The 27,460-nt window shown below is 39.1% G+C and overlaps 1 protein-coding gene across 1 annotated transcript in view; it reads right to left on the minus strand.

Moving 5' to 3' along the window:
• Nucleotides 1-27,460, minus strand: part of Vwa3b (von Willebrand factor A domain containing 3B) — a gene marked incomplete at its 5' end in the record, with an annotated part of 114,498 nt that overhangs the window by 80,056 nt on the left and 6,982 nt on the right. The window contains 4 exons of the mRNA XM_048810403.1: nt 361-543; nt 2,982-3,080; nt 13,697-13,828; nt 14,991-15,129. Coding sequence (XP_048666360.1) covers nt 361-543; nt 2,982-3,080; nt 13,697-13,828; nt 14,991-15,129 — 553 coding nt within the window. The remainder of the gene's footprint in view (nt 1-360; nt 544-2,981; nt 3,081-13,696; nt 13,829-14,990; nt 15,130-27,460) is intronic.

Below are 27,460 nucleotides of genomic sequence, written 5' to 3' on the forward strand. Positions count from 1 at the left end.
GATATTCTGTCCATGGGTTTCCACAGTAATTTAAGCCATATAAGACACAGTGCCTCCCCCCCTTTTGGAGACAGGGTCTCACTAAGTTTCTTAGAGCCTCACTAAGAGGTTGAGGCTGGTCACGAAATTGTGATCCTCCTGCCTCAGCCTCCTGAGCCGTTGGGATTACAGGCATGCACCACCACATTCAGCCCTTGAGCCACTTCTGAGAAATGCTGGTATACTTGTTAACCAGTTTGTTGGCTTGACTTGGTTTTCTCCGTGGTTACTGTTTTTTACTAAGGTACTGACTGCCCCTGCACCTCCACCGGTCATGTTAAAATAAATGAACACTCTGTGCTTAGCCCATCAAGCTCTTACCTGAAGAGCCTCCTGAGGAATGGGATCCTTGCAACCAAATTTATAAGAATGGAAATCTCCTCCCGTCAAAGAAGCAAGCTCTTGCAAAAATTCATTCGCAATCTTGTCATTGTAATTGAAGGAAATGGTGTAAATAGGAATTTTCTGGAAAACTTTGACTTGTTCTATCACCATCTCAGGTGGCTGAAATAGAAAAGAGAAAGGAAAACAAAGATGTGGGAGAACCCTTGCTATTTGCCATAGAAAAATACTGAAATAGTGATTCTTCACATAGGGATAAGGGGCTTTTTGTAAATGTGTCGTTTCAATGCAATGAAGGGACACCGCCAGACAGTGAGAGCACGTAGACCAATATGAGGCCCTTGTCCTCCCAGGTCTCGCACTTCAATGGGAAGAAGCAGCACGGAGAGAGATTTGCTTAGCCAAGTTGCTCAACTTGAGGTGCTCCTAAGCTCAGGGTCCCTGTGAAGATGCAGAATCGCGTGTAGAATACGCTAACGTCTGTTTTATTTGAAGAAAGAATCAATCTCTATATAGATACATTTCTGTCGGCCTAACATAAACTGGTGGCCTCGGTTGCCTCCTAGCTGGTGCGTGGGGTGAGGGGGAGAACTTTCCCCATATGCCTTTTGTACCTTTGTAATTTGGGCCACTTGAATGTATGGGTATTCAAAAATTGAATAACAAAATGGATCCTTAAGTTAAAAATCCTGATTAAGCCCATAAAACAGAATATGATGCAGTCATTGAGAAGGAGGCCTCTGAAGAATTCCTCGTGACTTGGAGGAGTGTTTTGAATATTAGATGAAAACAAAGCAGAACACAGAATTAAATCATGAGTGATTTCAATCGTCTTCTTTTATGCTTATCCATATTTTCTAAGTCTCATCTAATACAAACATTAAGAAAATAAGTTTATTAAAAAGAAAAAGACGCCCTGTGTAGATGACTCTTCAATCAGAACGCCTAGCCAACGTCTTTCCCAAATCAGACGGAGCCTCATGTTTCCAGAACTTTGAACATCCAAGCACTCCATGTGCATAACACCAGCACCTGCGAACCTCCTGCTCCCTGAAATTTAAATGTCAATCCTTAATCACATAATGGAATAAGCCAGAAATTGGTCACCTCGATGCCTTTCTGCTCTGCTCCCACCTTCTCCTCACCCCATTCCTGTTCCTAAACCAGTCACACGTCTTCTGGCTGCCATCTGATCTCAGGAGAGGGTCCCCACCTCCCTGTTCCTGCTGCTGCTGCCCACAGCTGTTCCTAGTCCTTTCCAAGGTATAGGCAGGAGGCAGAGCAGAGCCAGCCTTTCCCTGGCACTACTGGGCATGCTTCTAAAGCCTGGATGATGGGACAGTATGGTCCTCTTGCAGGTTCTCCCTGAGAAATGCCCACCCTTTTAACAGGGCACTCAGGAACCTTCACACCTCCCCAACCCGACTTTCTCATCTCAGCCCTGCCTCAGCCTCTTTCCCTGACCCAGCCTCCACCCCGTGTCCACACCTCTGTCCCTCCTGCTCAGGTCACCATTCATCTCCTCTGATCAGAACATTCCTTCTCCTCTTCCCAGACTCAGCTGCAGTGTGGTCTCCCTGGTGGGCCCTGCCCTGGTCTCTCCATCTCCTACAGCTGTCATCCTTCTCGGGGCCTAGGCCTAGGGCGGGCAGCCTGGCTCCCTGGACTGTATTAGAGTTCACTGTCTAGGCACGTCCAGCTCGTCCCCCTAAGGACAGACGCCCCTCAGGCAGGATGAGCTATGGTTCACCTGCGTAGCCTCTAACCTTGGTATCCCACGGGGAACATCAGAGAGATGCAAGAATCTGCTTCCCAATTGAAAACACAGCGAAGTTCATGGGAAAACCACTCAAAATAAAATGTCACTTTACATGCTGCCTCTCTGCCATACAGCCAATGCTGAGGGGGGAAAAATTCCAACTGATTTACTCCATGAACCATCTGACACAGGATATTCTCAGATATTTGCCTAGCAGTCTGCCTATGTAAACATTTGTCGAGGAAGGAAACCAGTTGATAGTAATTCACTTCAGTGGGTAATTTACATTGTGCTGGCCTGGAAATCCCTGTGTTTATTTAAGGGCTGCGACTCTCCTCTTTCATTCACAAAGCTCAAGAGAAGCTGAACAGGCTTCTCCAGAACCTTTCAAATATTTCCCAGTCGGGCTAAACAAAACAAAGAACATTTCACTGGAAAGGCATGCTTTGTTTAAATGAGGAATGTGCTAAAATTAGGGGCAAAGCCAAGGATGTTGTGCAGTGACATGTTTAGATTGAGTCCTCAAAGGTGTGTGTGTGGGGCGGGGGGGAGACTCTCCTCACTCTCAATTTGCAGTAAAGTGTAAACCAGACTCCAACAGAAGGCAGACACCTCCCCTTCCGGGTTGGTCTCCAGGACCGTGGGTGTGTGTGCCACAAGGCTCCTCAGAGCTGAGGCAGACAAAGGAATTCCCCAGTGCGTCTTCTCACCTCAGTTCTGGATCCCTAAGCCAAGGGACACCTCTCAACCACTTCTTTAAGGTCATCGAAAAGGTCCCCCAAACCCATTCTCAGCATTCACTTTCAGTGTGCTGGGGAGTCCCAACTTCGAAAATAAGTACCTGATCAGGTCTGCCGTCCGTCAGAAGGTAGATCACTTGTGTTTCTTTATCAGCAAAAGCAATTCGTAGGGCATCCAGGGTGTTCGTGGAGCTTCCAACCTGTGGGGAAAAAGAGGTGCCCAGAGATCTCACAAATGAGTGGTATTTATTTTCTGCTTCCAAAAATAATCATTAGGGCTGGGGCTGTATAGCTCAGTGGCAGAGCACTTGCCTAGCATATGTGAGGCACCGGGTTATATCCGCAGCACCGCATAAAAATAAATAAATAAAATAAAGGTATTGTGTCCTCCTACAACTAAAAAAATTAATAATAATAATAATAATAATAATAATAATAATAATAATTTAAGTCCAATGATTTCAAGACACCAGATCCCTCGGTGTGTCACCAAAGTCTCTTTCTAGGCAGTACAAGAACTGTTAGCAGCCAGGACTGTGGGTTTCCTGTCTTGATGACAGAAATCTTAATGCAATTTTATCTTTGGGTTTCTTCATGGGATGCTAACTCAGTTACATCTCATCCAGCTGTCAAAAGAGCTTAAACACACAGCCCAGATGCACCCTGGTAGGGATTGTGTTTATTTCAAACCCAGATTTACTCACGATATCCAACATTTGGCAAACACGAGCATGATATCATTAGCAGTCTAACAATAGCACAGGGATATATCTAATAGGTTCTAGCGACTACAGAAGTTCATGTGCACATTAGGTCTTACACAAGTGCGTGGTATTGAGTGGGGGACTAAATGCTGTTTTATATATCATAGAAATAAACATTCAATTACAGTTGGCACAAATCTATGGATTCTATACGCATGGAGTCAACCAACTATGGATTGGAAATCTTTGGGGAAAAATTTGCATCTGTACTGAACATGTACAGACTTTTTTCTTCTAATTATTTCCTAAACAATACAGTTGAACAACTATTTATGTAGCATTTACATTGTAGTAGGTGTTATAAATAATCTAAAGGTTATTTAAAGCACATAGGTGGATATGTGCATAAGCAAATACTATTGCATCTGCAGATTTTGGTATCCTGGGGGATTCTAGAGCCAATCCTCCAGGGCTATTAAGGGATGATTGTTCCAGTCAGAATCAGAATCAAAGGGAATAAGTTATGGCTCATTCTCTCTCCTACACATTATATCAATCATAACACCATCCACAACTCTTCATATAAAAAAGGTAAAATTATACACATGGTATATGTTAAGAGAGATAAATGATATTTAACTTATGTTAAACAATTATAAATTAGAAAATCTTTTTAATGCTTCATCAATATAGAAAAAGATGGACTTTCAGACAAATTTAAATTCACTGGAATGCACTTTCCTTTTTTTTTTTTTTTTTTTTATTATACTGGGCAAAAGCTGTCACGGCCCACGCCCAGCATAGGACGCATCTTGCTCTAACTGAGTGGGCAGCTAAAGGCTTCTCAGGGTGAGATGGCAGGGGAAGATGATCAGTAGGGGGTAGGGCTGGGGCTCAGCGGCAGAGCACTCACCTAGCACATGCGAGGCTCTGGGTTCCATCCTCAGCACCACATAAAAATAAATAAATACATAAAGATATTGTGTCCAACTACAACTAATAAATAAATAAATATTTAAAAAAAAAAAAAAAGATCAGTAAGCTAGGTAGAAGAGATGATGGGTGTTCCAGACACCTATTTTGCTCAGGAATTGGCAAGTAATTTTATTTGCAAAGCTCCTATGAGGCCAGAATAGTGACAGTGGTGGTGGCAATCATAAGATAACTCCCAGAGGGGCTGAGACTGTAGTTCAGTGGTAGAGCACTTGCCTTGCATGCTTGAGGGACTGGGTTCAATCCTCAGCACCACATAAAAATAAATAAATAAATAAATAAATATATTGTACCAATTACAACTAAAAAAATTAAAAAAAAAAAAAAAACTCCAGAGAGCACATGCCAGGTGAGGGACTTGCTTTCCCTGCATCTTTACCCCTGTCATAAGAAGACTCAGGCAGCAACTTCTGCCCCTGCATCCCTGGAGGTCACCCAGAAACAGCAGGCAGCCCAAGTTCCTGGCACCTCTGCAGACAGCAGCAAATGGGATTTCGGAGCACAAGATGGCTCCGAAAACCAAACTGTCACTGGAATGAAACTTGCAGATTGAAACCAGAACAAACATGCTAAATCTAAATAGCGAATGCCTGCTAAATGAGAAGATTCAAGTGGGATTAGTTTCCTGACATAATTATCAAATTGTCCAGAATACAATTTTTTAAAAAATCACTCATCGTATCAAGAACCAGAGATACTGCTTTTGAATGAGAAAACTATCTACTGATGAGGCAGAAGAGCCTTGGAGATCTGTGGGATAATAAAGAAGACATAATCTTTCTACTGTGAGAGTTTCAAAGAAAGAATTGAAAGAATGAAAAATTTGAAAATCATTTAAGAAGTAATGACTTTAAAAAACCACAAAATTTGGTGTAAGATACAAAAAACACAATTCAAGAAGTTAAGAAAAACTCCAAAGAGAAAAAAAGAGAGAGCGAGAGAGAGAGAGAAACCCACACCATTACATGTTGTATTTAAATTTCTGAAAACTAAAAAGGAGAAAACTCTAAAAACAGCCAAAGGAAAATAGTACCTGTAGCATCTATGAAAGAATATCAATTCAAATGACAGTCACCTCTTATCTGAAACACATTGTGTTTCAAGGGCTGAAATAAATGAACTGCTAACCATAAATCATGATATAGCTGGGGTAAATATTTTCCCAGGTTGAGAACTACGAGAATCTATTTCTGGAAGACCTGTCCTTAAAGAATGGCTAATGGAAGCTCTTCAAATAGAAAGAAAACATTTAAAGAAGAGAGATTAGACTTTCAGAAAAAGAAAGAAGAACAATGGAATGGGTAAATAGAAGTAAACCTAGGGGCTGGGTTGTGGCTCCGTGGTAGAGTGCTTGCCTAGTATGCATGAGGCACTGGGTTTGATCCTCAGCACCATGTAGAAATAAAATAAAGATACTGTGTCCACCTAAAACCAAAAAATAAATATTTGAAGAAAAAAAGAAGTAAACCTAATATACAATTCTTAACTTCATGAGTTTTTTTAAATCATGTTTCATGACTGAAGCAAAAGTTTAGCACCCTCTAATATGGTATGTAATATTTATGAAGGAAAGACTTTAATTACATTTTTAAATAGTGAGAGTAAGGGGACCTAAGTGGAAGTAAGGTTTGTGCACTTAAACCAGTAAAACATCAAAATTAGGCTGTTACAAACTACTCTGAACAATCATTATAAGGAAAATCCCTAGAACAATCATTAATGATGCAAAGCAAAGTATAAAAATAATATAAATAAGTCAAAATAGAACATTAAAAAATGGTCAAATAACTCATAGGAAGTCAAATTAAAAAGAAATGAGAAGCAGGAAACACACATAAAACAATAACTAAATGGGAGAATTAAGCTTTAAATATCAACAATGATATGCAAATGCTGTGAATGTACCAATTACATGACAGACATTGAAGAGTGCAACCATATGCTGTCTACAAGAAACTCACTTCAAGCAAAACAACATAGACAGGTTGAAAGCAAAAGGAAGGAAAAGACACATTGTGCAAAGATTTATTTTTAAAAAGCAGGAGTAACTACCTTAATAGCATACAAAATACACTTTAAAGAAGGCAAAGAAAATTATTAAGGACAAAAAGGGACATTACATAAAGATAAAGGGCTCAATACACCAAGAATCCTAAATATGTATGTATCAAACAATGGAGCTCCAAAATACATGAAGCAAAATCTGATGGAAATGAAAAGAAAAATGGATAAATCAAGAATTATGGTTAGGTTCTTCAATATCCATAGTTGACAGAACAACTAAACACTTTGCAACAGTGTAGAAGAACTAAATGACATGATCCACAAACCAGATCTAATTAACGTTTATAGAACTCTCCACCCAATAGTAGAATATACAGTCTTTTCAAACAAATATCAAACATTTACATAAACAAATCTTGAGTCACAGAACAACAATTAACAATTTTAAAAGGACTGAGGTCATATTGAGCATGTCCTCAACCATCATGGAATTGAAACACAAGTTAATAACAGAAAGACAACATGAAAATCTTCAAACACTTGGAAATAAAAGAACATGCTTTAAATAATTCATTGTTCAAGAAAAGAAATTACAGATAAAATTAAAATTAAATAAGAGTTGAATGAAAATTAAGTAAAACATTTAAATTTATGGGATGCGGCTAACAAAGTTGATAACACTAAAAGCTTACTTTGGAAAAAAGAAAATATCTCAAAATAACAATCTGTGCTCCTCACTCAAGAACCCCCAAAACGAGGAGTAAAATTAACTCAAAGCAAGCAGGAGGAAGGAAACAAAAAATAAACAAAGAAATCAATGAAAATCAGTAAAATTGAAAAGGAAAACAAGTAGACAAAATTAATCAATATGACAGGTGAACAAAGGAACATCACTGTAAATCCCACAAAAATGAGAGGAATGATAGGAAATATTATAAATAATTTCATTCCCTTAAAATCAACAACTTCAAACAAATGGATCACTTCCTTCTAGAAGCAAATGACCAAAACTAACTCAAAAATATTCAGATAATCTTGATAGTCCCATATTTATTAAGGAAAGTGAATTCATACTTTAAAATCTTCCAACAAAAAGAAATCAAGGCCCAAATGGTTTCATTGGTAATTTCAACCAAACAGTTAAAGAGAAAAAAATAACACCAATTCTTCATAGGTCAGATTCAGGAGAAAAAGAAAAGTGAACACCTCTCTACCCTTATTACAAAGTCTATATTCTCTGAAATCAAACTAGACCATTATTTCTGAGAAAAAAAATATCTACAGACTAACATTCCTCATGAACAGACACAAAAATCCTCAACAAGATATTTTGACAAAGCTAATGCAGAATATATGAAATGTATAAAACCTCATGAACAAGTGGTAATTATCTCAAGAATGTAAGGTCAATTTGACATTCAAAAACAATTAAACCAATGTAATTCACCGTATTTGTGAACTATATAGATCACCATATTTGTGAACTAATAGATGTAGAAAACACATCTGATAAAATTCAGCATTCATTTATGGTAATAATTTTCAGCAAACCAAGAATAGAGGGGAACCTCATTAATCCAAAAAAAATCATAACTGAAAAAAAGGAACCAAAACCAAAAAACCCACCACCTACAACAAAATCCGCCATAGCTAGCAAAGTACTTAACGGTGCAAGATAGAAACCTTTCCCTGTAAGATTAGGATGTCCTCTTGGATCACTCTAATTCAATATGAAAGTCCTAGCCATTGCATTGATGCAAGAAAAAGAGATAAAAGCTATACAGAAAATCATTTCTAATCATAGATAATATCACTGAAAATCCTAAGTAATCTATCACAAATCTCTTAGAACAAGTGAGTTTAGTAAGGCCGAAAGATACAATGTCATCATACAAATATCAATTGTAATAAAACAAAATTTAAAAATTAAAAGTATCATTTATGATAGTAACAAAAAGACCTAAATAAATGAAGAGGGAGAGACAGGGTTAAAATGTCAGCTCTCCTGAATCTGGCCTATGGGCTTAATGCTATCCCAATCAAAATCCTAGCACATTTGTTTTTTATAGATTTCGACAATTGATTCCAAAATTTATAAGGCAGGTCCAAGGAACTAGAATAGCTAAAAATTTTTGAAGAGAAGAAAGAGGATTTGTGACAGGTGATTTCAAGACTTAGTGTAAAGTTATAGTAATAAAGACAGTGTGGTGTTGGCAAAAGAAGAAACATCTCATTCGATGAAATAGGAAAGACTCCCCCAGGTAGATCTGTCCCTGGCTTCCCTGGGGATTGGTCCATAGAAGTTACAAATAGGCAAGTAGGTCCATTACCAATTAACCTGTGGCTCCAAATTGGAGCCAGAGGTATCAATGTGAACTCACAGTGTATTTAATGTAGATACAGATAAATAGATACAGAAATCCAGATGTTTGTAGATTCTGGATTTATATATGAGAGGAAGGATAGGAAATATTATAAATAATTTCATGCCCTTAAAATCAACAACTTGATATATATCCCCACCCCCACCCCCACCCCTAGTCATTTCTTTCCACTGAGAAGGTCTGAAAGTAATGAAACAATCCAGTAGCAAAAAGCACATCAAGTACCATGATCTTGGCTTCTAAATATCATTTCTAGTAAAGAATGAGAATTCCTTGAAGAACTGGTAGATTTTAGGATTGGGGCTGGGAAAACTTAAGATGATCATGAAAGGGCTGGGTTTGTGGCTCAGCAGTGGAGCGCTCACCTCGCATGTGCAAGGCCCTGGGTTTAACCTCAGCTCCACATAAAAATAAATAAATAAAATAAAGATATTGTGTCCAACTACAACTAAAAAATAAATATTTTTTAAAAAGATGATTATAAAACACATTTTTATGCCAGAAAGTCAGCAAATATAACATAAAAAAAAGAAAAAAAAAAAAAGATGGATTCTTATTTATTTATTCTGGGGACCAGAGATTGATCCCAGGGGTGCTTTGCCACTGAGCTACAACCCCAGCCCTTTTTATTTTTTATTTTAAGACAGGGTCTCACTGAATTGGTTAAGGCCTAATTAAGTTGCTGAGGCTGATCTCAAACTCATCATCCTCCTGCCTCAGCCCCCAAGTTACTGAGATTATAGGCACGCGCCACTATGCCCGGCCTTTGGATTCATGTTTAAAAGACACAGGAGGCAGCCTGAAAGAATTCTCAATGGCCAAGGTAGAAATAACTTCAGTAACAAAATTAAAAAAAAAATAACAGTGTTAGGTTATAATTTCAAGAATAAAAGAAATCCCCAGGAGCCCATAATAAAGCAAATATATAAGTGAACAAATAAAAGGAGGAAAATGGAACCTCTTCTTTATAGAAGCTTCCAAAAAATAAATGTAAAAGGAGTAAAGGAAATAGAAAATCACCACTAGCTCATTTATACTTGCTGTAGAGAAGAATCGCCACAGGATGCAAAAATTAGTGGGCAAAAGTTTAAGGAACAAAGGATCTTTGCATAGCCTCAAAGTATCTCCACCAAGACATTCATTAGTTAAAAAGTGGGAAAATATTAATTTTTCAGGGGAGAAACCTGGCTGATACCACCTTAGTGAAATGGTCAGTGTCAACATCTCTGATGATAAGGCATTTTGACATCCCACGTACCTGGGTACCATGCTGGGAAAGGCAGATGGCTTGGTGAGATTCTTCTTCAAAATCCATAACCCTAATCTCATTGTGAGGAAGCATCAGACCAACCGAACTGCAGGACATTCTACAAAATATCTCATGAGAATTCTTGAAAAGTTTCAAGATTATGGAAGACAAGGAAAGACAGAAGAACTGTCACCAACTGAAGAAGACAGGAGACATTGCAACTGAATGTAATGTGAGATCCTGGCACACAGAAGGGACATTCATAGGACTCTGAAGCCTGCGCTTTCCTTAATAGTGTCAATGTGAATTTCTTAGTTTTGGTAAATAACCACGGCCACGTCAGGGAAAGTTAGCAGAAAGGCTCCTGGAATATGTACTGGTTTTTGGCAAATTTTGTAAAAATCATTTAAAATTTAAAACAAAACTAAACCTTCGTGCAGGATTTGGGCCGCAGAAATAGAGCCCAGAGGGTCATTAGAACAACTTCTCCCTTCGAGTCCAGTTTCATTAGTCCTTGGTTGACAAGCCATTGGTGGGCCAAGTTGAAAAGACAGTGGAGAGCTAGGAGGAATCCAGACGCACGGGACCCTAGGGAGATGGTCAAGGTGCCTGTTTTGCACCTGCTCTTCCAATTTCCTCCCACCAGGCCTCACCCCCAGCTACCCAGTGGGTGCTGACCCAGGCTTCCCCTCTGTGGACTTCAGAATGGCTGTGTCCACTGCTCCATAAGACCAGCACAAAGCAGGTACAGGACACCAGGAGTGGTGTCCTGGGTGTACATAATCGATTACTAGACAAACTAGCCAAAGAATAACAGGAGAATTTGGTCATCTCTATTACTGTTGTTTTAATTTATTTTTTATTGGTAATAATTAAATATACTAATGGTCTGTGACATGATGCTTTGATATGTATATGCACTGAGAAATGCTTAGATAAAACTGATTGACATATCCATTAACTTGTGTGTTTTTCTTAATGATGAGAACACTCAAAGTCTACTCCCTAAGCAGTTTTCAAGTCTATGTTCTTATTAACTATAGCTACCATGCTGTGGAATAGATCTCTAGTACTTATTCTTCCTGTCTAACTGAAACTTTATGCACCTCACTAACCTTTCCCTCTTCCTTGTCCCCCACACCCAGGCCCTGACAACCACCTATTGTGATATGAGTTCAACATTTTTCAATGTCACCTATGAGTGAGATCATGCAGTATTTGTGTTCCTGTACTAGATTGTTTCTCTTAATGTAATGTTTTTATAATGTTGTTGCAAATAATATTTTTAAGGCTGTGTCATATTTTATTATGTATATATACCACACATTTTCTCTTGCATTGGTCATCTTGAAAATGAATTTTGGACACTCAGTAAGCAGGCAAGGAGCAGAAATGCAGATTTTTAAAGATAGCAGAACTATGCTTTCCCAAAACAATTATAATTATGGTTTTGGCCAAAGGGCTAAAATCTAAATAGATGATTGAGTTTATTCATTATTTATCCACTGAGATTACATACATAATATTTTGTTATCACAACCCTAAAAAATAATGGGCTCTGGGTGAACAAGATATTTCCTATAGTCTGTAAGAGAGAACATGTGTCATAAGTAGCTTCCTTGATTCATTCTGGAAATTAAGCAAGTTGGGCTTGAGCTTCAGACTCTTTCTCAGGATAAGATGCCCAGTCAGGTCAAAATCTTACAGGTTCAGGAGGCTGAAGCAGGAGGACTACAAGTTCAAAGCCAGCCTCAGCAATTTAGTTAGGCCCGAAGCAACTCAGTGAGATCCTGTCTCTAAATAATAAAAACATTAAAAGGACTGAGGATGTGGCTCAGTGGCTAAGCACCCCTGGGTTCAATCTCTGGTACAAAAAAAAAAATTGTCAGTATTATCATTTCTTTTAGAACACACTAGAACATATATTCCTCTCCTCCTCTTTCTCCTCCTTTTCCCATTTAAAAAATTCAAATCCCAAGGGAACCCTGATGCATCTTGGCATCAGATTTAGGGAAATTTAGGGAGATTTAGGGAGGTCTGCTGCTGTCCATTTGTGGCCCTCCTGTCAAAGCTGGGACTCTAGCCAACTCTAAAGACGTTTGTGATATTTAACTTTTTAACAACTCAGTTTCGATTTTAGTGTCTTTCAAGTATCTGGCATGTCACGTGGTTCTGTAGAACTTTTAAAATCAAAATAAGTTCTAGTTGAGGGATGTAGGGAAAGGAAATTCCTCCTGAACGGTAAACACCAAGACCAGCAGCTCTCAAGGTCTGCAAAGGAAACGCGGATCCGCAGGGACGATGTCGCCCTCTCCCTGTGTCCTGCTGGCCTTCTCCTCTAGCTCTCAGCCCTGCACACCCAGACTGTACCGCCCATCTCCACAAGTTCATTTCTCCTGAACAAAGTTCACAGTGAAGATCTGCCATAGATCCTTCAAAATGATGATGAAGTTTCACATGAGACAGAAATGAACAACTGAGAACAAAAAAAAAATGTTATATTTTGACATTTGTTTTCATTAAGTGTCTGAGACCTGAGCCAAGGACCCATCAGGAAACAGCTCGGCCAACCCTTGGTATCTACGGGTCTCCAAGCATTCAACCAACCACGGATGGAAAATGGGGGGAAAAACCTAGTCCGTACTGTACATAGACTATTTTCTCGTTGCTATTCCCTAATGTAATAACTATTTAATAGCATTTGTAGTGTATTAGGCATCATCATCCAGAGGTGATTTAAAGTAGGCTGGTGGCTATGCACAGATCCTATGCAAATATGATGCCATTTTTTGTAAGGACTTGAGCATCCATGGAATTTTGGTATCCTTGTGTGTGTGTGTGTGTGTGTGTGGTGGGTGGGTGCATGGGGTCCTGGAACCAATCCCCACTGGGTACTGAGGCACGGCTATCCTGTGAATAGAGACTTATCTAAACCTTAAGATATTAGCTGTTGAAATTAATGTGACCTTTATAAACAAAATGAATGTCCATGTGAAAGTACTGCCATCCTATAGCTCAAAATGTTTCTCAAGAATTTCTATCCATCGAGGCAGGGGTCAACACGCTGTAATCCCCACAGCTCAGGAAGCTGAGGCAGGAGGATTACAAGTTTGAGGCCAGCCTCAGCGATTTAGGCCCTAAGCAATTGTCTCAAAATAAAATATAAAAAGGACTGAGGATGTGACTCAGTGGTTAAGTGACCCTGGGTTCAATCTCTGGTACAAAAAAAAAAATTGTCAGTATTATCATTTCTTTTAGAACACACTAGAACATATATTCCTCTCCTCCTCTTTCTCCTCCTTTTCCCATTTAAAAAATTCAAATCCCAAGGGAACCCTGATGCATCTTNAGGAAGAAGGGGAAGGGGAAGGGGAAGGGGAAGGGGAAGGGGAAGAAGAAGAAGAATTCCTATCCTGTGAATAAATTCAGCACACATTTGAAAAATCTCAGGCTTGTTCACCAAGATTTCATCTCTATTTTACCTGAATGTCTCTAATCCAGGACTGAGCTGCTTTCAAATTATCTTCATTGATTTCAGCAAGTTTTTCCCGCCAAGCAACTGCCTGACCATCAAAAGTCACAAAATTGAATTTACTTTTGTATTTCAGCTGTTCCTGTAAGAGACAATTATTACTTAACCATAAAACCACTCAAATGTAAGAAAAGCTCAGGGCAGCTCTTAGCCTAATATATTTAATCACTAGAATATCTATTTTCAGTTCTAGAAGCTTAAAAATTATGTTCAATAGAAAAAATCTTTTCTGGTACAAAAGGCATTTAAATAAAATCTATATATAGTTTGAACGCCAAGACCCTTCCAAATGTATATAAGAAGGTATGAATGTTTATTATAGATGTCACAAATATGTATACGTTTATACATATAATGTGGCATTAAATATTGACTTTAATACTGATATTAATGGTATGCTAAATGTGCACACTAAATATAATGTTCTTAAAAAAAAAGAAATCTGAAATGATTTCATCATTTTGATTACCATCTTTTGGGAAAAACCATTTTTCAGTTACAGATTATTGACTTGCCTTCTATCTGTCCATCATTCTCCCACACAGCTTGGTCAGATCAAAAGCTGAATTTATTTATTTATTATTATTATTATAAATATAATAAATAAATGTAATAATTATTATAATAATTATAATAATATAAATATAGTAATTATTATATTTATTTATTATTTATTTATTTTCAAACACTCCCCACTATTATTTCTGTAACTAATACAACAGACCCTGTGAGCATGATCGTACACACTCATAGACATGGAAATTGAAGTCAGGACCTGCTTCAGGTCAGACAACCTGTGGCCAGCGCAGGCAGAGTCAGAAGTGGGAGCTTCTATTCATCAGCCTCATGTATCCTCCCATGAATCTACCCTGGGACACACTCATTCATAATAAATGCTGGAAATTAAAATAAAAAGGCTAAGATAATAAATATCTGGGAAACAACAGAGCTTTCTAAAGCTTTCGGTGTATCACAGATTCAGGATAGAGAAAGCCTGAAGCAGTGGCTATAGGATCTCCCTTCAGTAACCCACAGGAGGCTTAAAGGACCCAATAGAGGACAGGTCTGCTTTAAAGGGGAACTGAGGATTCTCTAATGGGCAAAGGGGAGCCTTTTCTGAACTGGCATCCTCATGGGGTGTAAAATCTCCCTGTCCTCTGCTGGTGGCCACTGGACGGTGGTTGGTGCAGATGCATTTGCAACACACAGGCCCTGAATGCACAGACCTGACCACGCCCTCTGACCTGTATAAGCTGAATGATCTTGTCCTTCACCAAGTCCAGTTTGCTCTTCATGGAGTGAGACGTATCGATGAGGACGTAGACGCAATCCTCACGCACCTTTCCAAAGAGGATTTGGCTCCCGTCCTCTAGCCATTTAATCCTAGGAGGGAAAAAGTTTCAAAAAGAATGGTCAGAGCCTGCAGGCCATGAGGTCATCTTCCTTACAATGGAATGATGCTCTTCAGTGGCCAGAGCTGTGGGATACATTGCCTACACCCAATCTTCAGTGAATGGATACTCTGAAGTTTTTCTGTAGAAAATCCTCCATTTGGGCCAGCTGCCTTTCCAACCCCCTCCACTGACCCTCATTCTTCCAAGTAAAACAGAACTAAGAAATCAGTAGGAAGAAAACTAAACCCAACGTGGGAGCTAAAGCCAAGAGGAAATTCCTACTAGTCACCTGATACATTGGGACCCTCAGCTATGAATTCAGACCATTTGTTCTTCTAATCCTGCTAACTACCATCAAGATGGTAGAGCAGAATATGCCTGATGTTTCTAAGGAGCTTATGGACAGTATCAGGCAGCTCAGGGCCCCGTAACAACCAAGCCCCAGGTAGCTGTGTGAGTGGGACTGCTATTGTAGCCCCTCATGGGATGTTACTGAAGTTCAAGGCTGCCAGGAAAACCTGGAAGGTCAGGATTAGGGAAGGAGGGGAGAGAAAAGACCTGAAACCGTTCAGAGTTCAGCAAGACCTAAGCAACCAGAATCTGTAGGGAGAAATATTGAAGAGGCCGTCACTGCACAGAAGCTTAGAAAGAGGGAGAGCGTTGAGGTCATGGGGAGAGACAGAGAGAAACATGCTCCAGAGATCTGCAGAAAAGTGCCCTCCAGATTTTGGCTAAGAGCTGGGGAAGGAACTACTGAAGCCAGGGAACCAATCACTGGGAAGGAGGAAGTGGCCCAACTCCTCAGAGCTCACACAGGTTAGGAAGAAAGCACCTTCCAACCAGCAGAGGGGCCGTTTAAGCCTCCTTAATGCAGGGAGAATCAAGGGGAGCCCTCAAAGGGCATTAGCTTGTCACAGGACCAAATGAGCCCTGGAATAAACTCTGGACCTATGCTAACAAAAGTCAGGGTCTTGCTGATTCCAAGTAACTGAACCACATCACAGAACAGTCATAAAAATACAGTGGCCAGGCACTGTGGCGCTCTCCTGTAATCTCTGTGACTCGGGAGGTTGAGGCAGGAGGATCAAAACCAGCCTCAGCAAATTAGCAAGGCCCTAAGCAATTGAGGGAGACTGTCTCAAAATAAAAAATAAAAAGGGCTGGGGATGTGGCTCAGTGGTTAAGCATCCCTGGGTTCAATCCCTGGTACCAAGAAACAAAACAAAACAAACAAACAATAACAAACTCGTGAAATCCAGCTCCCAACAAGGTTTAATTCAAAATTTCGGGTATCCAATAAAAAATTAACAGAACAGAGAAACAGGAATATATGATTCATGATAGAAGAAAAAGTGATCAATAGAAACAGACCCCAAAAGAACATACCCAATGGAATTGGCTACACGCCATTAGAGATGTAATTCATGTGTTCAAGAAGGAGAAGTAGGAACAGAAATAGAGAAATGGAAGACATAAAAAAGATCCAAGTGGAATTTCCAGAGGGACACAATATCTGAAATGAAAAATATGCAGCAAAATATTAACAATACATTAAAAGTCGGAGAAGAAAAGATCAGGGAAAGATTTTTTCAAAAGAAATAGCCATAGGAATAATTTGAAATGCAACCAAGAAAAAAAGATTTTAACACTTTCACAGAGAATAAATGGCCCATAGAACAATATCTAGGCACCTAAGATATATGTAATTAGAGCCTCTGAGGCCAATATACAACATTAGAATCTGTGAAGGACAGGATAAGGAGAAAAAAAATATTTGAAGAAAATATAGTCAAGAGCTTAGAGAAAACATGGCAGTGGGAAGGGAGTGAGCTGCCCTGCGCCCTGGGCTGCCGCGCCCGCAGATCTCGCCTAGTTGGAATACTCCATCTCTGAGAGCGTTAGAGGATCCCTGTCCAGCTGCTCTCTACAGAAATCACCAGTTCTGTGACCGCGCGCAAGGCTCAGGGCCTCAGCATTCGAGCAGGACCCAAAGCCTGAAGTTCCAGCCCACACAAGGCTCCGCAAGCATCTTAGCAGAATCACCCATGAACACATCTGAGGCTCGCCAAGACTTCGCTCCACTCCCACACAAGTCACTCAGCTGCTACCTACCCACAGCACAATGCCATCGCCCCGCTCTCCCCACCTCACCAGGCTCCCCCCACCTCACCAGGCTCCTCCCACCTCACCAGGCTCCTCCCACCTCACCAGGCTCCTCCCACCCCACCAGGCTCCTCCCACCCCACCAGACACCCAGGCACTGAAAGCAGATCGCCACCATCTTGACTCAACATTCTCTCTATATTAGGTGGGGGCCACTCCCAGATCAGATCTCCAGCGGCCAGGTACCAGGTTTCCAACCTCCCCCCATCCCCAGCAGTGGAAACCCAACATAGTAGGTGCCCAACACAGGTGTGCAGTGCGACCTGGGAACCACCCATGGGAGCCCCAGGGTGAGAGTGTCCTCAATTGGGAACTGACTGCTAGGGGAGAGGGAGAGACCAGGAACTGGGAAATCTCTAGACAAGAGAGGGAAATAGTACAGGGCGCTCAGGTCATAGGAGCGAGCGGTCCCAAAAAGAGAGAAGTGAGGTGCAGTCTTTCTGCAGGGATTGGCGGGTGCCACTCCTAGCATCCAGGCACCCTGCGCCAGGACCAGTCTTCCCACCCTGGTTACCTCCACCATCCAGAGGGCAGAGACACCAGCTTACAACAGACGACCCCACCTACTGGATGAGAAGAGAAGCAGGAAAGATACGGATTTCTAAAGCTAGCTACAACCCTGGCGTCTCCCTTCAAGTTTTTTGTTTGTTTGTTCTCTTCTACCCCTCTATCCTTCAGCCCTCACATCCCCAACATATGTGAAACCAAGAACTTTGCATGAAATAGGACTTTGAGGACTGAGTCATCTGAATAATATAATATAGAGGTGTTGTATATGCCCTTTTTTTTTCTTTTCCTTTTTATTCTTTCATTTTTCTTTCCCCCTCCAAATTTTACTGTTTTAACATCTGTATTTTTCTAAATACATATGTGTATTTGTTTTATGTACTCTACTGTCTTCCCATGTACTTGTCTACCCTGAATTACTTCCTGTCTATTCTCTTGCTAAGAACCCTCTTCATTAGATTTCTCCTTCACATTCCTAATATATATTAATTCTATGTCCTCACATCCTACCTCTCAACATATCGTCCTATGCCCTACCCCCAGTTTATTGTCCACCATCACAAACTGTAAACCTTTTTACAAAACTACTGATTATATCTTCGATAATAATTGAATCCAACATTTCTGTACATGGAGACTAAACTGTAAATGTCTTAATAACAACAAACTGTTCATAGGTGGAATATTGTTGATATTGGGATCTGTTAACATTGTCCTTCCCCACAAAGGAGAGGTCTTGGAACCCTACAAGAGCACTACAAACCTATAGGGTAAAAACAATAACAACCCAGACCCACAGAGCTGAAAAGGAAGACACACAAGCAACATGAAAAGACAAGGGAAGAAAGTGCCCCAAACAAATCAAGACACCACATCATTAGAATCATTGGCAGCCACAGCAGAAGAAATGACAGAAGGAGTTCAGGATGTACAAGGTTAAAATGTTCTGTAAACTCAAGGAAGATATAAGAGAGCAAAAACAGACAGTGAAAGATCATTTCGACAAGGAGCTATATAAACAAATCCAGGAAGCAAAAGATCACCTCAACAGGGAGATAGAGGTTCTAAAAACAAAATTAAAAAAAAAAAACCCAGAAATCCTTGAAATGAAAGAAACAATAAACCAAATTAAAAGCTCAAATGAAAGCATCACCAACAGAGTAGACCACCTGGAAGATAGGACATGAGACAATGAAGACAAAACATATAATCTTGAAAAGAACATAGACCACACAGTGATAATGGTAAGAAACCATGAGCAGAACATTCAAGAAATATGGATAGCATAAAAAGACCAAATTTAAGAGTTATTGGGATAGAGGAAGACATAGAGGTCCAAACCAAAGGAATGAACAATCTATTCAATGAAATAGTATAAGAAAACTTTCCAAACATGAAGAATGAATTAGAAATCCAAATTCAAGAAGCCTACAGGATGCCGAATGTACAAAATCACAACTGATCTACACCAAGGCACATTATAATGAAAATGCCCAATACACAGAATAAGGAGAGAATTTTAAAAGCCACAAGAGAAAGAAATCAGATTACATATAGGGGAAAACCAATTAGGATAACGGCAGATTTTTCAACACAGACCCTAAAAGCTAGAAGATCCTGGAACAACATAACATATATCAAGCTCTGAAAGAAAATGGGTGCCAACCAAGAATCTTGTATCCATCAAAATTAAGCTTTAGGCTTGAAGATGAAATAAAAACCTTCCATGATAAACAAAAGTTAAAAGAATGTATAGCTAGAAAAATCAAAACCACCCTAAGATACCATCTCACTCCAGTAAGATTGGCAGCCATTATGAAGTCAAACAACAACAAGTGCTGGCGAGGATGTGAGGAAAAGGGTACACTTGTACACTGCTGGTGGGACTGCAAATTGGTGCAGCCAATTTGGAAAGCAGTATGGAGATTTCTTGGAAAGCTGGGAATGGAACCACCATTTGACCCAGCTATTCCCCTTCTCGGTCTATTCCCTAAAGACCTAAAAAGAGCATGCTACAGGGACACTGCTACATCGATGTTCATAGCAGCACAATTCACAATAGCAAGACTGTGGAACCAACCTAGATGCCCTTCAATAGACGAATGGATAAAAAAAAAAATGTGGCAGTTATATACAATGGAATATTACTCTGCATTAAAAAATGACAAAATCATAGAATTTGCAGGGAAATGGATGGCATTAGAACAGATTATGTTAAGTGAAGCTAGCCAATCCCTAAAAAACAAATGCCAAATGTTTTCTTTGATATAAGGAGAGTAACTAAGAACAGAGTTGGGAGGAAGAGCATGAGAAGAAGATTAACATTAAACAGGGATGAGAGGTGGGAGGGAAAGGGAGAGAGAAGGGAAATTGCATGGAAATGGAAGGAGACCCTCATGGTTATACAAAATTACATACAAGAGGAAGTGAGGGGAAAGGGGGAAAAAAACAAGGGGGAGAAATGAATTACAGTAGATGGGGTAGAGAGAGAAGATGGGAGGGGAGGGGATGGGGGATAGTAGAGGATAGGAAAGGCAGCAGAATACAACAGACACTAGTATGGCAATATGTAAAACAGTGGATGTGTAACCGATGTGATGCTGCAATCTGTATACGGGGTAAAAATGGGAGTTCATAACCCACTTGAATCAAAGTGTGAAATATGATTTGTCAAGAACTATGTAATGTTTTGAACAACCAACAATAAAAATTTTAAAAAAATAGAAAAAGAAATAAAAATAAATAAAAATTAAAAAAAAGAAAGAAAACCAACACTATAAAACATTCTTGGAAAAATATTCCATGAAGAGGAAACAAAAAACAACAATGAAAATCAGCAGAGGAAGGTAGTACACTAAATGAAAAACTATTCAAAGGAGAAAATACACCAAGTCAACCAAGTCAAGTTAAATAACAATAACAAACAATTATGGCTGGGAATACAAACCATGTCTCAATAGTAACCCTGAATAGCTTAAACTCACCAATCAAAAGATATAGGCCAGCAGATTGGATTAAAAAAGACCCAACAATATGCTGCCTCCAGGAGACTCATCTGATAAGAAAAGACATACACAGACTGAAGGTGAAAGGTTGGGACAAATCATACCATTCACATGGACGGCGGAAGCAAGCAGGGGTTTCCATTCTTGTATGAAATAAAGTAGACTTCAAGCCAAAGTCAATCAAAAGGGATAAAATGGACATTACATACTGCTCAAGGGAACCATACACCAACAAGACATGACAATCATAAGTATACATGCCCCAAACAATGGTGTAGCTATGTTCATCAAACAAATTCTTCCAAGTTCATGAGTCAAATTGATCACAACACAATAATCATGGGTTACTTTAACACACCTCTCTCACCACTGGATAGATATTCAAAACAACAGTTGAATAAAGAAACTATAGAACTCAATAATAAGATCAATAACTTAGACTTAACTGACATATATAGAATGTTTTCACCTGCATCAAGCAAATATACTTTCTTCTTAGCAGCACATGGATCCATCTCTAAAATAGACCATATACTATGCCACAAAACAACTCTTAGCAAATACAAAAAAGTAGAGATACTACCATGTATTTTATCAGACCATAATGGATTGAAATTGGAAATCAATGACAAAATAAAAAATAAAAATTACTCCTACACCTGGCGACTAAAAAATATGCTAGTGAATGAACAATAGGTTGCAGAAGACATCAAAGAGGAGATTAAAAAATTCTTAGAGGTAAATGAGAACATAGACACAACATATCGAAATCTCTGGGACACTATGAAAGCAGTTCTAAGAGGAAAGTTCATTGCATGGAGTTCATTCCTTAAAAGAAGAAAAAGTCAACAAATAAATGACCTACTTTACCTCTCAAAGCCCTAGAAAAAGAAGAACAAATCAACATCAAAAGCAATAGAAGGCAAGAAATAATTAAAATTAGAGCTGAAATCAATGAAACCAAAACAAAACAAACAATTGAAAAAATTGGCAAAACAAAAAGTTGGTTCTTTGAAAAAATAAGAAAAATTGATAGACTCTTAGCTATGCTAATGAAGAGAGGGAGAGAGAGAGAACTCAAATTACCAGCATACATGATGAAAAAGGTAATATCACAATAAACACTACAGAAATACAGAGGATAATTAGAAAATATTTTGAAAACTTATACTCCAATAATATAGAAGATATTGAAGGCATTGACGAATTTCTTAACTCATACGACTTGCCCAGATTGAATCAGGAAGATATACACAATTTAAGCAGACCAATATCAAGTGATGAAATAGAAGACACCATCAGAAGCCTACCAACCAAGAAAAGCCCAAGAACAGATGGTTACACAGCCGAGTTCTACAAGACCTTTAAAGAAGAACTAATACCAATGTGCTTCAATTTATTTCAGGAAATAAAAAAAGAGGCAGCACTTCCAAACTCATTCTATGAGGCCAATATCACCCTGATACCAAAACCAAGCAAAGACACATCAAAGAAAGAAAACTTTAGACCAATATCTCTAATGAACATAGATGCAAAAATTCTCAATAAAATTCTGGCAAATTGAATACAAAAACATATCAAAAAGATTATGCACCATGATCAAGTGGGATTCATCCCAGGGATGCAAGGTTGGTTCAACATAAGGAAATCAACAAACGTAATTCATCACATCAATAGACTCAAAGATGAGAATCATACAATCATCTCAATAGATGCAGAAAAAGCATTTGACAAAATACAGCACCCCTTCATGTTCAAAACACTAGAAAAACTAGGGATAACAGGAACATATCTCAACATCATAAAGGCTATCTACACTAAGCCCCAGGCCAACATCATTCTAAATGGAGAAAAATTGAAGGCATTCCCTCTAAAAACTGGAACAAGACAGGGATACCCTCTTTCCTCACTTCTATTTAACATAGTCCTTGAAACACTAGCCAGAGCAATTAGACAAAAGAAATTAAAGGGATACGTATAGGAAAAGAAGAACTTAAATTAGCACTATTTGATGGCGATATGATTTTATGCCTAGAAGACCCAAAAAGCTCCACCAGAAAACTTCTAGAACTAGTAAATTAATTCAGCAAAGTAGCAGGTTTTAAAATCATAAATCAAATGCATTTCTGTATATCAGTGACAAATCCTCTGAGAGGGAAATGAGGAAAACTACCCCATTTTAGAATCAAAAAATAAAATAAAATACTTAGGAATCAACTTAATGAAAGAGGTGAAAGGTCTATACAATGAAAACTACAGAATCCTAAAGAAAGAAATCAAAGAAGACCTTATAAGATGGAAAGATCTACCTTGCTCTTGGATAGGCAGAATTAATATTATTAAAATGACCATACTACCAAAAGAACTATACAGATTTAATGCAATTCCAATCAAAATCCTAATGGCATTCCTCATAGAAATAGAAAAAGCAATCATGAAATTCATCTGGAAAAAAATCAGAGACCCAGAATAGCTAAAGCAATCCTTAGCAGGAAGAGTGTAGCAGGTGGCATCACTATACCAGACCTTAAACTATACTACAGAGCAATAGTAACAAAAACAGCATGGTGTTGGCACCAAAACAGACTGGTAGACCAATGGTACAGAATAGAGGACATACATTGGAGAAAAGATAGTCTCTTCAACAAATGGTGCTGGGAAAACTGGAAATCCATATGCAACAAAATGAAATTAAACCCCTATCTCTCACCATACACAAAACTCAACTCAAAGTGGATCAAGGACCTAGGCATTAAACCAGAGACCCTGCATCTAATAGAAGAAAAAGTAGGCCCCAATATCCATCATGTGAGATTAGGCCCCAACTTCCTTAATAAGACTCCTATAGCACAAGAATTAAAACCAAGAATCAATAAATGGGATGGACTCAAACTAAAAAGTCTCTTCTCAGCAAAAGAAACAATCTGTGAGGTGAACAGAGAGCCTACATCTTGGAAGCAAATTTTTACCCCTCACACATCAGACACAGCGCTAATCTCTAGGGTATATAAAGAACTCAAAAAGCTAAACACCAAAACAACAAATCAATCAATAAATGGGCCAAGGACATGAACAGACACTGCTCAGAAGATGATATTCAATCAACAAATATATGAAAAAATGTTCATTATCTCTGGCAATTAGAGAAATGCAAATCAAAACTACTCTAAGATACTACCTCACTCCAGTCATAAAGGCAGCCATTATGAAGACAAACAACAATAAGTGTTGGTGAGGATGTGGGGGAAAAGGCACACTCATACATTGCTGGTGAGACTGCAAATTGGTGCAGCCAATATGGAAAGCAGTATGGAGATTCCTTGGAAAACTTGGAATGGAACCACCATTTGACCCAGCTATCCCACTCCTCAATCTCTACCCAAAGGAGTTAAAAACAGCATACTACAGGGACACAGCCACATCAATGTTTATAGCAGCACAATTCACAATAGCTAAACTGTGGAACCAACCTAAATGCCCTTCAATAGATGAATGGATTAAAAAATGTGGCATAGGGGCTGGGATTGTGGCTCAGTGGTAGAGCACTCGCCTCACACGTTCGAGACCCTGGGTTCGATCCTCAGCACCATATGCAAAAATAAACAAGTGAAATAAAGGTGTTGTGTCCAACTACAACTAAAAAATAAATATTAAAAAATGTGGCATATATACTCAATGGAATATTACTCAGCAATAAAAGAGAATAAAATCCTGGCATTTGCAGGTAAATGGATGCAGTAGGAGAAGATAATGCTAAGTGAAGGTAGCCAATCCCCCCAAAAACAAATGCTGAATGTTTTCTATGATATAAGGTGACTGACCCATAGTGGGGTAGGGATGGAGAGCATGGGAGGAATGGATGAACGCTAGATAGGGCAGAGGGGTGGGAGGGGAGGGGAGGGGGCAGGGGGTTAGCAATGATGGTGGAATGTGATGGACATCATTATACAAAGTACATGTATGAAGACATGAATTGGTGTGAACATACTTTATATACAAATCGTGCTCTATACGTGTAATAAGAATTGTAATGCATTCCGCTGTCATGTATTTAAAAAATAAAAGCAATTAAAAACAAAAGAAGAAATATGGTCAAAATGCTTCTGATTTCGATTGAAATGATATACCTACAGATCCAAGAGGATCAAATAACCCAAAGAAAAGGGACATGAAGAAAATCACGCCAGAGTACATCATAACAAAACTGATGAAATCCAGTGACAAAGAGAAAAATCACACAAGCAGCCGGCGACAGAAAAGTACACTTTACATGGAGAGGAAGAGACCCGAGAATAGCAAGAGCCTTCTAATCATAAATCATGCGAGCCAAGCCAGGAGACAAGAGAGGGGGGGATCTTTAAAGTGTCAAAAGATAAAATTTTAAAGCTAGAAGTCTATACTTAGCAAAAATGTCTTTCAAAATGTAAAGGTAAATCTGAGAGTTTTTCAGACTTAAACAGCTGAGACAACTCACCACTAGCAGAAGATTCATTACTCACACTCCAGGAAATGTGCTAATGGAATTCCTTCAGGAAGAAATAAAATGATGCCAAGCGGATTCTGGATCCAAAGGAAGGAAAACAGAGCAACAGAAATATCCAAGTATGTGGATAAATGTAAAATATGTGTATTCTGGTATTTAATCCAGTTAGAAGACAGTGGGCCATTTGTAAAGCATTGTGGGGTTTATGGCATGTGCAGAAGTAAAGTAGAGAAGGGGCTGAGGATGTAGCTCAGGGGTAGAGCTCTTGCCTGGCGAGTGTGAGGCCCTGGGTTCAATCCCCAGCACCGGGAAGAAAAAAAGAATTAAAGAAGAGGGAAGTGAAAGTTGCAAGATTCTTATACATGAAGTAGTGTGATGTTATCTGAAGACAGACTGTGATAAATTAAGAATGCACATTGTATTGTAAATGCCAATTATTTATATGTATCAAAACAAAGAGATGGGGTTAGTAAGATAATAGTGGAGATAAAAATGGAACCATAAAAAATAAACAAAAGAAAGGGAAAAAAAGAAGAAGAAGAAGAAGAGGAGGAGAAGGGATAAACATTAAATAAACAGCAAGATGCCTGATTTAAATCCAACCAAATCACTAATCATATTAAATGTAAATGATCACAACACTCCAGTTCAAAGGCAAAACTTTCCAGACTTATTTAAAAACGATATTCATACATATTCTGTCTACAAGAAACCCAGGTAAACATAAGACAGACAGTTAAAGGTAAAGGAAAAGGAAGAAGATAAGCTATGTAGACAATAATCAAAAGCAAGCTGAAGTAAGTGAAGTGGGACATGCCTGTAATCCCAGCAGCTCAGGAGGCTGAGACAGGAGGATCACAAGTTCAAAGTCAGACTCAGCTGATAGACCCAACCTGATCTTTTCTTAAAATTGGGAGCAATCTCGCCACAAAGCCATGAAAAGATAATTTCGGCTCTACTATAAATTACTGCAAATTCTGAATCTGCTTGGAATGCCTGCCCGTGCCTTGAACTCACCCATGCCTGGCTCTCTGACCAGAGAGCAGCCCTCTCTGAAACTTCAGTGACACCTCATAAATATTGGCCTTCCCTGGTCAGACAACGACCCTCTTTGAGGCTCTAATGGTCCTCATAAATTCTGATGTTGGGGCCAGCAAAAAATGTAAACTACCATTAGTGTGATGCTCGTCAAAGTTCTGTTATCTGTAACCCCCCTTTGTGTAACTTTCTGGGCTATAAAGCTGGGCTGCAGAAAGCTGGGGTGCTGTCTAGTTCCCGCTGTTTGGGGAGGGAGAGGCAGCCCAGCCGGTCGAAATAATAAGCTTGCTTTAATTTGATTTTAATTGGAGTCAGTGGTCTTTTCTCGCGTCCTGGTCTAACACAGCAACTCAGTGAGGCGCTAAGCAGCTCAACCAGACCCTGTCTCTACATAAAATATAAAAAAGGGCCGGGGATGTGGCTCAGTGGTTAAGTGACCCCGGGTTCAATCCAAAAGAATTAAACAATCCTCAAGATGCTAGGCCCGTTAACAGAGCTTCAAGGTAGGGAAAGTGTGGACAGAAATGAAAGGAGTGGGTGAATCTGAAATTACAGTTGGAGATTTCAACCCTGTTTTCTCAATAATTTATAGAACAAAGAGAAGATCAGTACAATATGGAATCCCTTGAACAACATGGCTGCCCAGCTCCAGTTGGGTGATGTTTACAGCACACTCCACCCAACAGAAGCAGAAACTTTTTTTTCATATTCCAGCTCACCAAAACAGCTCCCAATAAATGTATAAGAGTCGAAATCATACAGTATTTCTCTATCTACAATGAAATTAATATGGAAATCAATAACAAAAAAATATATATAAGGAAAATTCACAAAGGTTTGGAAAGTAAACAACACATTTGTAAATACCCCGTTGGCCAAAGAAGTAATGACAGGAGAAATTAGCAAACATTCTGAAGATACTCAAAATGAAGTACATCCCAGCAGCTCGGGAGGCTGAGAGGCAGGAGGATCACGAGTTTCAAAGCCAGCCTCAGCAACTTAGCAAGACCCTGTCTCAAAAAATATATATAAAATAAAAATAAAAAGGGCTGGGGATGTGGCTCAGTGGTTAAGAGCCCTGGATTCAATCCCACTACAAAAAAAAAAAAAAAAAAAAAAAAAAA

This window comes from Marmota marmota, unplaced genomic scaffold, assembly GCF_001458135.2.
Source record: "Marmota marmota marmota unplaced genomic scaffold, marMar, whole genome shotgun sequence".
Classification (NCBI taxonomy): domain Eukaryota; kingdom Metazoa; phylum Chordata; class Mammalia; order Rodentia; family Sciuridae; genus Marmota; species Marmota marmota.